The sequence below is a fragment of the Condylura cristata genome, unplaced genomic scaffold (assembly GCF_000260355.1).
Source record: "Condylura cristata isolate star-nosed mole 26May11 unplaced genomic scaffold, ConCri1.0 scaffold00016, whole genome shotgun sequence".
NCBI lineage: Eukaryota > Metazoa > Chordata > Mammalia > Eulipotyphla > Talpidae > Condylura > Condylura cristata.
The window spans coordinates 3,158,703-3,172,028 of NW_004567117.1; the positions used below are offsets into that span (position 1 = coordinate 3,158,703).

Here is a 13,326-nt window from a genome sequence, read left to right on the forward strand (position 1 = left end):
AAAAAAAAAAAAAAAAATAGAAAATGATAATCAACAGTATCAAATTCCATTGCAAAGATATCAAAATACACTGCTAAGAACTGAACTTCAAATACTTTCCACAGTGCAGAGGCATTAAAACATTTGTGTCCGTGTACTGAATGAGTAATGCTCTCCAAACTAAAGCCCATAGTTCTTAGGTCTCCAGAATCAGCCCCACCAATCACTGCCAAGTCCTGTAGAGTCATTGTAGTGTAGCGTTAAGCTCCACAGAGATGTCCTCGCCAGTTCCCACTCCTCTCTCCTAGCTTGTAACCTGGAGCTCAGGGCCAGCATGGACTATGCAGCATTTTTTCCTTTATGTACCAAAATCAACAGCTTTCTCCTGAAGGTGAGTAACCCCAGGATAAACCTCCCCAGGTCCCCCAGCCTGAGCCACACGATCTCTTCTGTTGCAGAGATACCCTCAGCCCCGGGGCCAGAAGAAGAAGAAAGTGGTCAAGTATGGCATGGGCGGCATGATCATCGCCTTGCTCATCTGCATTGTCTGGTTTCCTCTTCTCTTCATGTCTTTGATCAAGTCTGTTGCAGGGGTGATCAACCAGCCCCTTGACGTCTCTGTCACAATTACCCTGGGAGGGTATCAGGTAACGACATGGCACCCTACCAGGTCTCCCCAGCACCCAGTACAGTATCGAATGCTGAACTCTCACCCTACATGGGGCTCTTTCCTCAGTACCACCTAGAAGATGTTTAGTTGGGTTTTGCTGACCTGCATTTACAATCTAAATTGTAGGGGTCAGCCACTATGTGATGTATGTTATAAAGCGCTGAAGAGTGTGAAAAACAGCTCTGTTCTGGTTTAGAGCACAGGGATAATCACTTCAAGAAGCAATCTCTGGGGCCAATTACACTCAGTGGGTGAATGGCTGTATAAATATTTTTCTTTTAACTTAGAATACAGAGACGGGCTGGAGCATACTAACAAACTCCGTATGTCTTTGTTTTCCAGCCTATTTTCACAATGAGTGCCCAGCAAAGCCAGTTGAAAGTTATGGACCAGTCAAAGTTTAATAAATTTATGAGATCTTTTTCTAGGGACACAGTAAGTAAATGTGCATAGCAGATCTCTATGAAGACCTTTCATCTGGGTGAGCGCACCGGCTCTTCTGTTCCTCACTTCTTTCCCATGGCTCATGGTAGTGGGAAGGACATTTTAAGAATAACGAGTTAGACAGTGCATATTGCTGGTTTGATAATTTAAGACTTTTAAGTCAACTTAGTTGGATACAAATGTAAATGATCGTAGTTTTAATTCAGATCATTTTCACATAAGTGCAGCAAATATTAGTCCCTTTTATTTTCTTTTAATTTTTAAAAGTGCAGTAGACGTTGATGCCTTTGATTGGTAGATCTACTCTGAGATGTAGCCTAAGGAATTAATTTTGACTATGGGGAAAGCTCTGTATCGATTTCTGCTTGTGACAACTTGCTCTGTATTAATGAGAACTGGAAGCAACTTGAGAATTCAACAAACAATTTATTCAACAGCTTGAGGTAGTGGTTGATTAAATTATGTCAAATGTATTACGTGAATTTGATTGTCACTGCTTCACTAGAGTTATCTCATGTGGGAAGGGCTGCTGCATTTTATTTTATTTTATTTTATTTATGCTATGTTGTCTGTATATTTCCCAATAAACTTTTATAATGAAAAGATAAACTTTACAAAGACTATACAGAGCATAAAAATTTCTCATGGTAAAATATAAGTAAAAAAAAAAAATAGACTGTTCTTTTTTTTTTTTTTTTGATGATAAAGAGCAAGATCTATGTACTCCTACTGCAAAAAAAACAGTAATGAATATCCTGTTGGCAAAGTTGAGATTATGTTTTTCTTTTCTCTATAGTCCTAAGTATTAATAATATAATGCCATTTCATAATCACAATTAATCTTACTAATAATGTCATTTGTTTTAAATAATTATTAGGTTAACCAGTGTTGTTGTTTTTTTTTCTTTTATAAAAATGATCAGCATGTAATACATTAGCAAAACCAGTATACTGAGGTATACTCAGGGCTAAACAGCATAAGGATAGGGACTGGATGTCCTTAGCAGATTAAACTTGATTATCTAATGTGAGGGCCGCTCGCCAATGGTTCTAAGCTTCCTTCTTAAAAGAGGGACAAGACACTAAATGATCTTATTTTTCTTTATTGCTTAATTGGAATAGTTCAGTAGCTGTACTGCTATCACAGCATCACCTCTGGGGAACTATCTCCTTCTGTGGGTAGGAGTCAAGGTAGTTCCATAGAACATCAAGACAATCCATTACAGGAGTTTTTCTTTCATAGGAAGAAATCTTCTTTATACAGTGATTTATAAGGATGAGCAATCACTTTTTTATACATCGTCATATGTATGATATTTTTTGTACATACAGAATGCTATGCAATTTCTGGAAAATTATGAAAAAGAAGACATAACAGTAGCAGAACTGGAAGGAAATTCAAATTCTTTATGGACCATCAGCCCTCCCAGTAAGCAGAAAATGATGCAAGAACTTTTGGACCCCAATAGTAGCTTCTCTGTTGTTTTTTCATGGAGTATTCAGAGGTAGTTACTGTATTTCCATGCATAATTTTCTCCTTTCCCCAATATCAATTCACGGTGGGAGGGAATAGAAGGCTAGAAAAATATAATTAATGTGAACCTTAGTTCACATTATACTTTGGGGACATTCATTCAATGCTACAGCTGGTATTTTGGTTTATTAAATAAATCAGCTTTGTTAATTCAATTTCTTGGTTAATTCTCCATTTTTTGGTCAGTTTTAATAATTGTGGTTATCAAGCAAATCATTGGGGACTCAATGACAAAAGAAAATTTCTTCGTTTTCTTTGTTCTACTAACTTTGTTCTTTACAAATGGCTAGTGGTGAGTGCTATAAACAAGACAGAGAAGTAGAGAGAAAATAAAAGAACCATAGAAATGACAGGCTGCATGAACTGTAAGACTTGCCTGAAGCATGCTCTGGAGTGCTCTATGCTCACTCGCATGCCACCAACATCAGGGGATTCCTAGCATATGTTTTCTCCAGGAGTGAGTTATAAGCACAGCTCAGCAGCTCTGGGAGAGAGTAAAGTAAGGGAGATTCACAGTCACCTAACCTGAGGCATGACAGCATGCCTTGCCATGATGTCGCTGGTTTAGACAAAGTATGTAATAAGAAGATTCTTGCATACAAAAGTCCAGTGTGTTAGTGAAGCCATTTGGGAACTTGGTCACAATACCCTAGTTGATTAGTTTAGTTCTTTCATCACAGTCTTGTCTACACAAGCTTATTTGTCAAGCGATGGGCTCATTGGAGTCCAGGATACAGCTTCTAGGTTAGAATCAAGAAATAATTATGAGAAGTTTAGAAGAAAGCCTAAAAATTCAAAATGAATTCACAAGGACGTATAAAAGCATATTTAGAAGAAGGCGAGACGGAATTTTTAAAATTTCTTGATCTTATTTTCTCCTTTTAAATGTCCAAGTTCTTCCAATCAAATTCTGTGCTGCCAAAATTTACTTCTAAGCCTTTTCTTTGAAGAGCTACCATAAAAATAACAATATTAAAAATCAACTTCTGATCAGTCTTTTTAAAACATGAAGTCTATTGTTCACCGCAGAGACAAATTTCACTGAGTTCATGAAAAGTGTTTCAGAAATGCATCTGAATCATGAGGACATGCCTTTTTTAGTAAGCAAAGTCTGCCTCTTCAAATAAGATCTCTTTTTAAGGTGTTGTGACCTACCTAGATTTTACAGACTCGTTTTCTAAGAAACAATGAAATGGTAGGTGAATAGAAAGTGTTGGGGTTGACAGCTGTAGACCAATGAAAACTTTGTCAGATTAATAATATGAAAAATCAAGTGAGTTTTTAAATCTCTCTCCTAGTCTTCTGAATAATTGCTAACAGCAAACTCTTCTTTTTTTTTTTTTTCTTTTCTTTTTCACAGAAACATGAGTCTGGGTGCAAAGGCAGAAATAGCAACAGACAAACTTTCTTTCATTCTTACAAATAACACAAGAGAAAATATAGCTAAAATGATAGCTGGCAATGACACAGAAAGTTCAAAAATGCCAGTGTAAGTTGATTTTTCCTATTAATACCATTTTAGTAGGTTTATGATCAAGTACAAAAGAAATATTACAAATTCATGTTTTCAAGAAATGCAGCCTTCTCATATACCTATTGCTCGACTTCAGAGCATTCTGGTTGTCATAGAAACCTGCATATTATGTGACTCACCATTGTATAGATAGATGAAGAGGCTCACCATTATTTGATTGATGTGAAGTCAGAAAAAGAAGCAAATGAAAGCATTTTGTTGTGAATAAAACAACTAAAACTTTATTACCACTTTTCTTTCCCCTTAATGAACAGGACTATTGAACGAATCTACCCGTATTATGTGAAAGCACCTAGTGATTCTAACTCCAAACCTATAAAGCAACTTTTGCCTGGTAAGAATGAGAAGGAATTGTTTCAGAACTTTTTAAATCCTTCTGCTATTTAATTTCTACAGTTTGAATTTTAGCCTTTCTCAAGCTACTTTTCAGTTACTTTTCCCTGTATGATGCAACTAGCGAGAAGTGTAAAACTTGTGGCCACTCTCACTAGCCAGAAGTATCAGTTACTCATCCAGAGCAGAGTCTTAATTTTCTTCTTTTCATTGATACCAAACATGATTGATATAATCACATCTAGTGACTTTCATTACTGATTAATCATTTTGTTTGTTTCTACTAAAAATCACGTTTGGCAGAAAGCTGCCTCAAAGTGTTAGATATGAAGATCCCAAAAACAGGGACCGAAAGCAAACACAGGGAATATACTTGATTCAGCCCAATTACAATGTAAGTATCAATGTAAGTGCTCTAGGGACTGTATTTTTCCTAATACAACAATAATAGTAGTAAATTGATATCTTGATATTATTATGACTGTGTATATGGTTTTATTCCTATTAACATTGGGAACAATGTTAATAAAAAGTATGCAACTTTCTAACCTCTTAGTACCTAATAGTGTGCCTTCCTCCTAGAAGACAATAAATGCTGGTAATATGAATGAATTCATCAATTCAATCAAAAATCAGTGGTTTGGACTTTTAAATGTCTAATTAGTGTTTGGGATTATCAGCAAAGATGCTACGAGTAATGTGTATTTCACTCTGTGTCTGTGATTTTACTGCCATACACAATTAGTGCTCATGGTTGATTCTTTAGTGAAAAAGAAAAACTTCACATGCACCTAAAGCCCACTTTTCATTTCTACTCACACTGTTAACATGTCCACATGTCTTAAGATCATATGCTATGGATAGCGACCTTTTTTGTTGTTGTTGTTGCCACTTGAAAAATGTTGAGAAATATTAAATTTTAAAATTCTCGTGCTAATTGGATTTTATTTTTCTCCTCTGCCAGAAAATAATTTCATGAATATCACCATAATTTTGTCCAGAGACAATGCAACCAAGTCTAATAGTGAGTGGTGGGTTCTCAACCTGACTGGAAATAGAATATACAATCAACATTCTCAGGCTTTGGAATTGATAGTCTTCAATGACAAAGTCAGCCCCCCCAGCCTGGGGTTCTTGGCTGGTTATGGGTAAGAATTTATTTAGTAGGTAATAATTTTAAGCTGCCACATAACCCAGCAATCCTTCTCATAGGTATCTATCCAAAAAAAAAAAAAAAAAAACTATTGAAAGAAACTTGCATTGCTATGTTTACTGCAATGCCATTTTCAATAGCCAAAATAAGTGCCAAAAAATAGAAGAGTAGATCAAGTAGATATGATATGTATACCATTTGTGGCAACACAGATAGAACTGGGCAGGATTACACTAAGCAAAATGAGCCAGGAAGAAAGATAAATCCAGGATGATGTCACTTGTATGTGGAATATAGAGAAACCAAAAGGGCAGACAAAACAAACATTAAAACCAGTCCTTGAAAGAGAACTGTAGATCTGAGCCATCAAAAGGAGAGGGAAGGAGATGAGAATGGAGAGGGCAGAGGACAATGGACTGTGGTGGAGGACTATGGGTATTTTGTTGGTGAGAGAGCTGAGGTGCCCACAGCTAAAGGAAGAAATGCTGTCCTGTCAAAATATTGAGCAAGGAAGTAAAACAGTGGTGCTTCATTAAAAATGAAATCGCTTTGGATCAACTGGGTTATACAAGTTAAGGACTGGATTCTTTTATCATCTCAGAATTATCAAACATTATCTGAAATACCAAAATTTACAGATCTTTGGTCTTTCATTTTTAAAAATGAGGAGTCAGAGTCCCAAAGAAATGAACTTGCCTTAGATGATTGGCACTGTAAATGACAGGACCTGAAGTTATCTTCCCAGCTTCCTTGCTGTTACATCCTAGTTCGATGCACTTCAATGTTCAAACTTAGAAATTGCAAAAGAAAAGGGTTACCTTTTCAGCTTAGAATTCCCTCTTACCTTAAAAGATAGAGGACACGGCCCTCCCTGGTGGCGCAGTGGGTTAAAGCACAGCACTAAGAAGCTTAAGCCACTTCCACATGAGTTCGATTCCCGCCTGCCCGCCCCGGAGGAGATCCACATGGCACGGCAGACCTCTCCTGACCCGCCCGCTGTTCCCCTCAGCAGTGTACTTCCTCGATCTGCCTGTTCTGCTCCCCGCTCTGTCTCTGGTGAATCCTCTCACCCTCCACATCTCTGGCCTGTACCCCAGTTTTGTATGAAGAAATAAATAAATCTTAAAAAAAAAAAAAAGATAGAGAACACATTAGAAATCACTGTTTAAGCAAGTCCTATGTTACCATTTCACCACATTCTGACATTAAGTATCCTAGGACAAGCACATCTCCTAGACATGTGTAGAAAGTTACACATTTCCCAGAACGAGCATCCTAAAAAATTATTGCCTACACAGGATTTTATTATAGATTAATCTTAGAGAAATACCATATTTTTAAAAGATTTTTATTGATTTATGCATACAGAAATGGGGTACAGGGGTGGTGAGAGGATTCACCATAGGCAAAGTGGGAAGCAGAACAGGCAGATCAACGAAGCACACTGCTGAGGGGAGCAGCGGGCGGGTCAGGAGAGCTCTGACATGCCATGTGGTCACCTCCGGGGCAGCCGGGAATCGAACTCATGCAGAAGTGGCTTCAGCCTCCTAGTGCTGTGCTTTAACCTGTCGCGCCACCAGGGAGGGCCCCAAAATACCATATTTTTAAGAGAAAATGCTAGATGCAAAGAGTATATATCATTCCATTGCATTTTTTAAAGTATTTATGTGGTTTACTCATATGAAGCACTAGAGCCTACACAAGTTCATGTAGGAAGGTGCTGCCATTGTTTATTGGAAGATTTGAAAAGGCTTTTCAAGTTTTGTAGCTCTTTAATGTCAAAATTATTTTACAAAGAATATAAATTATAAAAATTTATTTGTTCATGAAAGGGAAAATTTTTAAACTTTGACAAGTTAGTTATGTCTTCTACAAAACATGAGGGTAAATGTTCTTTTTTCTTTTAGATATGCTCTATTGGTAATATTCAACTGCTGAACACAATTTCTATTTAATTTTTTTTTTTTTCAGTATTATGGGATTATATGCTTCAGTCGTCCTTGTGATTGGGAAGTTTGTCCGTGAATTCTTCAGTGGTATTTCTCACTCCATCATGTTTGAAGAACTTCCAAATGTGGATCGCATTTTGAAGCTGTGTACAGATATTTTTTTAGTTCGAGAGACAGGAGAATTAGAACTAGAGGGGGACCTCTATGCCAAATTAATATTCCTGTACCGTTCACCAGAAACCATGATCAAATGGACTAGAGAAAAAGACAATTGATACCTTAGGACACAGTCAAGTTAAAAATTGAATTTTTAGAGAAAAAAAGCACAATATCTCAAAAGAGCTAAGCATTTCTACTCTGATGGAAATGGTTTCTCTTCTGACAGGAGGCCAAAGGAGCTGACTTCCTTTTGCAATCAAAGCTACCTTGCAAATTAAGGAGCTGTTGAAAAATTATTTATAATTCAATTTCTCTAAAATCAGGGCTACTTGCTTTATGTTTTAGTCAACAGTGTCTTGCATTCTGATTGACTATGTAAATGATTCATTTATGGATCTCCTCCAGCAGAAAAACAGAAGAGAAGTGTGGAGGAAAGATAGTGCTTTCCTGAGTGGGGGTGCACCCTGTCTCAGGAGATGCTGTGATGCCAAGGCAGCGCTTTCTCCTGTGGGGAAGCTGCTCTGAGGAGGACAGCTGAGCCCTCAGCATACCCCAAATATGCAACAGCAGCAGGCGGTTGAGAACTCCTAATCATATGTCTACAGGGGAAAAGAGAGAGGAAGCTGATGACCCCGGAAGAAGCAGATGGATGGATAAGCCTCAGTCTAAGCAAAAAGATAACTTTAGTGACACTCTTACTGCCTTATCTTAACAGAAGACTAATATGAAATCTTTCCATTAAACACCAGTGACTTCTCAGGAAAAATTAAAAAGCAGCAAAATAAATATATGGACACCTGCTTTGTTGCGACCCAGCCAGCTACTCACTCCACGGTAATGGCTGATCCTCAGCTCCTTGTGAAACACAGACGTGAAGCAGTAGAAAGTTTAAAAATGCCACCCAGGCAGATGTGGAAGACTTTGACTTTGTAATTCTTTAACTGGTCTCGGTCATGGTACTCTTCCACCTTTTCCCACCCCTTCACATGCTTTCCCCATTTCGATGATTTAAGGCAATGTTTTTTCCAGTATGTGACATTTCCCTTCCTGTTTTTCAGGTATATCAAGAGTTTACATATTCCAATTCACATTTTTACATCTGAGACGGGTTTTTTAAGTTCATAGTTATGAAAGAAATGTGTATATTGAGCTTGGGGAAATAAAAATGGTCTTTCTTAAATTATTATCATTGGTAACACAACTTCATTAAATAACAATGTAGCATGAAATTTATTATTGAAATGTAGTTTTCATTCCTTATTAAAATACAATTTCTGAGAAGAATCATCGAATGGACTAGCCTATGTCAAAAAATGATCCTATGTAGTTTGGGTTCAGACTGATAAAATAAAGCACACCTTGCAAAGTTATTATAAGAATACTCTTCATTTTGTCTTGTTGCATGAGAAAGCAAATAAATAGTTCTCAATACTGTGTAAAAGAAGTCAAAAAAATGAGCTGAGGTAAGAATCTACTTCTTGTTGTTTTGTTAGGCTTCTTCCTCCTGTAGGTTCCCTACATGAACAATATCGACAGGAAGAGACTGGTAGTAAATTCACTCCCAAAGAGAAAACGTTTATAGTGAGTATGTAGCTTTAAAAGTAAAAGTAGCAGAGTTCAAATGATGTTCAGTGTCTTCTAGAGAATTAGTGAATGTTTTTCAGCTGGGAAAGCCAGCATACCTCCACCAAGCAGAAATAAGTGCGTTCATCATTATAGCAATAAACTCAAACCACTTCAGGGAACTCACTGAACGATATTCTCATTACCCTGCAACAGGAAGAATCTTTGTTCATATTTCTGGTTATGAATTCTTTCTTTTAAAAACAGCCACAGGGAATTTCCAGAGAGCACATTATAGCACATTTAGGAAAGACAAGTAGGAAAAAAAAAAAAAAAGTTCCTGAGAAGCAAATGTAAAGATCAAGGATAATTGAAATATTCCTTAAGAAAACAATTTCCAGGCTTCAAGAAAAAAAATGCCTCCTAGTGTTTAAAAAAAAAGGGGGGGGAGAATATAAAAAGAAATACATAAAACATGGACAGAAACTCTCCTTCTAAGGAGATGTGAACTATAGTGGGAATCACATAATGAGGTGGAGTCTGGTCCCATGGCTCCTGGGGCCCAGACCATCAGGTCACTTTCCTTCCTGAGTCTCACATATCTGCCATGAAGGGCTCATCATGCTGTGACCAGTCAGTCTTAAAACTCCAGTGAGTCTGCCCTGGACCAACAGATGTATCTGCAGAAGCAACAGCCATGTTAGGTTGGTTCTCTGGAGGCAACATGTAGACGCACAGTCACTGCAAACATTGGGGGAATGTTCCCTGGGGTGAGACTGGGCAGTGAGGGAAGCTGATTTTAAGCAGAAGGATAAATTGCATTGCCCCTCAGCTGCAACTGAGCTTCACCTACAGGGCACTCAGAAGCTGGGATAGTCCTTCTTGTCCCAAACAAATGCATGGCCTCTGGACACCATCAGCAATTCACTGTCACAGCCTCCTAAGGAGAGGGGGCTTTGCCTTTGATGAGGCAGTTCCTTGCAATGGTAGCTGAAGGGTTCAGTTGACTCCTAAGAACAGAGTGGGGTTGTGCCAAGGGGATCCCAGGAGATGACAGGATCCATCACTGGCTGTGCTTGGGCCACTCAGACCCACCAGTTCCCACAATACCCCAGCCAGAGTATGTGGAAAGCTGCGGGCCCTCTGCTGTAGCTGGTATGGAGGTCACTGTGCTGTCAGCCATCTGTCCTGGACCCTTACTCAGCACCTCTCCTGACTGGGCAGTGAGACCATGGGACGAGCCAGACACTCCCCTTGGGGTCTGACATCCTGGTTACCAGCCTTCCTCGGTTGTTAGCTGCTTCACTTTAGAAACCTCTTTATCAGTCTGTCTATAGAGTGTGGTGTCCTCCAGAGAACACCTGACACCATCATATTCTTCCCACCTCCAATGATTAACAACAGCACCCCTCTCTCCCTTGGCCTGGGTCTCTCAGCCCCATGAGGATAGTGTTCCTGTCCCTTACTGGACCTAATTGTCCTTCTAGTTTGTCATTTCTGAAGTAACCAGTTTCACACTGAGTTCAGTTTTTATTTAGGTCTATTATGTTTTAAATTATTTTAGTTCATTTTGAAATACTGAATTGTAGTTTTCACCCACTTCGTGGGCATATATTTCAGGCAAATTTTATCATGTCTAAAAACCTGATACTGGCCCTCCCTGGTGGCGCAGCGGGTTAAAGCACAGCACTAAGAAGCTAAAGCCACTTCCGCATGAGTTCGATTCCCGCCTGCCCCGGAGGTGACCACATGGCGCGGTAGACCTCTCCTGACCAGCCCGCTGCTCCCCTCAGCAGTGTACTTCGTCGATCTGCCTGTTCTGCTCCCCACTCTGTCTCTGGTGAAGCCTCGCACCCTCTGCATCTCTGGCCTGTACCCCAGTTCTGTATGCACAAATAAATAAATCTTTAAAAAAAAAAAAAACCTGATACTAGTCCTTACTCTTTTTCTACTGAAAAGAATCTACTATTGGGTTATGCAGAGTCCTTTTGTGTTGCTTTCTGAGAGCTCCTTCATGCATGATGCTAGTTTCCTCACCTGGGGACCCAGCTCCTAAGCCCTGGGCCTCTCACGCACCCTCTGGAGTGGCCACATGACTGTTCCCTCTGGCCTCCTTCCTCTGCTCTGTGCACCATCTTCACAGGGACCCTCAATTCCCAGGGAGACTGTTCTCCTTCATGTGGGGTGTGGTCTGGGGAAGGAGTTTCAATCTTTTCCTTTGAAAGCTTACAGCTGGCTGCCTGGCCTGAGCTTTTCGGCCCAGGATGGGGTGCTCACACCCCTCGGGGAGTCTTGGGAATCCATGTTACAGCATAGGGCTCCGGTCTCAGCTCTGCCAGACCACCCACTGCTTCGCTCAGCCTCCCCCTCCTTGGGTGGGGCCCCCTCACATTTGTTGCTGATTCTGTGGGATTTTCCCTTGCTTATCTAGTTCTAATGTTTTAAGGAACAGAGAAGAGGGAGTGATTGAAGAAGCACTCAACCCCAGCTGCTACTGACTTTACCTGCCCTACTTCTTCTAAGCAGTTTCTTGAAATACAATGCCCCACAGTGGAACGATGCATTTAATTTCACAAATAGAAATGTCTTACAGTGGAACAATACATTTTAATTTCACAAATAGAAATTTCTTAAATTGTAATGACCTGCTTCAATTAATGATGTGGTATGAAAATATCCTAGTGCAATCAATGTGTGTAAAATATTAAGTCCCAGAGTCTACATTTTTGAAACTAGAAGCTTTGTTTTAATAAAATATTTTAATTAAAGTATTATTTTAAGTAAGTACTCATAAATATTTGTGGTCATATTCCTACATATTCTTATTATTGCTCAAGCTTGCTGAGTAACACATCTTGTTAGGATTTTCAAGGAGTGATTAGTTATCTTACTTCCTGTCTCTTTGCTTTCCAGTTTCTAAATTTCTGTTCCTGTCTTTCTTATTTCTTTCTTTCCTTCTTTTGCTTTGCTATATTCTCTTCTGATTTCTTGGGTTGGGTACAGAGTTCATTCTTTTTCCTTCTCTAATATGAACTTTTGCATCTATAGGCAGGGTGTCCCAAGTCAGAAGGATGGATGTCCTAAACTTACAGAAATCATCGCTTTGAAATTCAATTTATTTTACTATTACATACATTTTCAGCTGTTGCTAACCCATTGAGGGGTGCACTGACAGCTACCTTACGTAGGAGACTCTGAGACGCAAGAGAATGAAGCAGGAGCCTGGGGTCTGAAGTTGGAAGCCTGTTTATTAGGACCTGCAGGGAAAAACAGGAAATGTGCCCCATGCAAAGGGTGGGATGCATGTTTGTACCAGACCTGGTGCTTCTTGTAGCTTCTACTTGAAACAAAGTAGTGGGCTGCAACTATTTGCAGGACAGAGTGCACTGTGCTCTGCTGACTTGTTTGTTTCCTTACTGGGGAGTGTGCTCACCCACGCACAACATTAGCCAGGGCGGACAAGTGCACTTAAGGTCCTGCAGAGCTATTAGCCACATTCAGCTTTATGAATTTTTCATATTACATGCTAGCTTTTATTCTGTATTTGGGACAGTGTATGGCTGGCCTCTCCCAGGTGAGGGCTGACAGAGTAGGCTACTCTATCAGATCTGTGGCCAGAGGAGTCAATGGTCTTCTCCTTTGAATGATCTACAAAAATATTTATTTATTTTGCTGCTGCTCAGATTTGCAATTTGAAAATTAACTAGAATGACTGCAGTACACAGTGGTCATTTTATATGCAATATGAAAGTTACTGGTATCTTAAAATGCTAAATTATTTTCCTTTAATGATCAAAGTGCCTTTCCTAAGTTTGGAGTATTATGCTTATAAAACTACTGCAGTTCAGAGCTGCAGCATGGGATTAGGCAACTTCAAATCAAGATATAATGAGAATCCGCCAAGATGAGTACAGTGAAAATATCGGTTCACCACCCCCCATATATTTACAACCAGAGTACACCTCAACAAAGACAGCAACTCTGGAATCCTGAATGAATGACTACTAT

The 13,326-nt window shown here is 39.2% G+C and overlaps 1 protein-coding gene across 9 annotated transcripts in view; it reads left to right on the forward strand.

Moving 5' to 3' along the window:
• PIEZO2 (piezo-type mechanosensitive ion channel component 2) overlaps positions 1 to 9,125 on the forward strand; it is a 431,477-nt gene extending 422,352 nt beyond the window's left edge. For 8 of the 9 annotated variants that reach the window (XM_012725836.1, XM_012725834.1, XM_012725839.1 and 5 more), the window contains 7 exons: positions 438 to 626; positions 992 to 1,084; positions 2,426 to 2,598; positions 3,988 to 4,116; positions 4,416 to 4,495; positions 5,459 to 5,642; positions 7,619 to 9,125. In XM_012725836.1, the coding sequence (XP_012581290.1) occupies positions 438 to 626; positions 992 to 1,084; positions 2,426 to 2,598; positions 3,988 to 4,116; positions 4,416 to 4,495; positions 5,459 to 5,642; positions 7,619 to 7,871 (1,101 nt within the window). In that variant the 3' untranslated portion in view covers positions 7,872 to 9,125. Of the gene's footprint in view, positions 1 to 437; positions 627 to 991; positions 1,085 to 2,425; positions 2,599 to 3,987; positions 4,117 to 4,415; positions 4,496 to 5,458; positions 5,643 to 7,618 lie in introns of those variants that run through there. The other variant, XM_012725841.1, reaches the window with a different exon arrangement.
• The last annotated feature ends 4,201 nt before the right edge of the window (positions 9,126 to 13,326 follow it).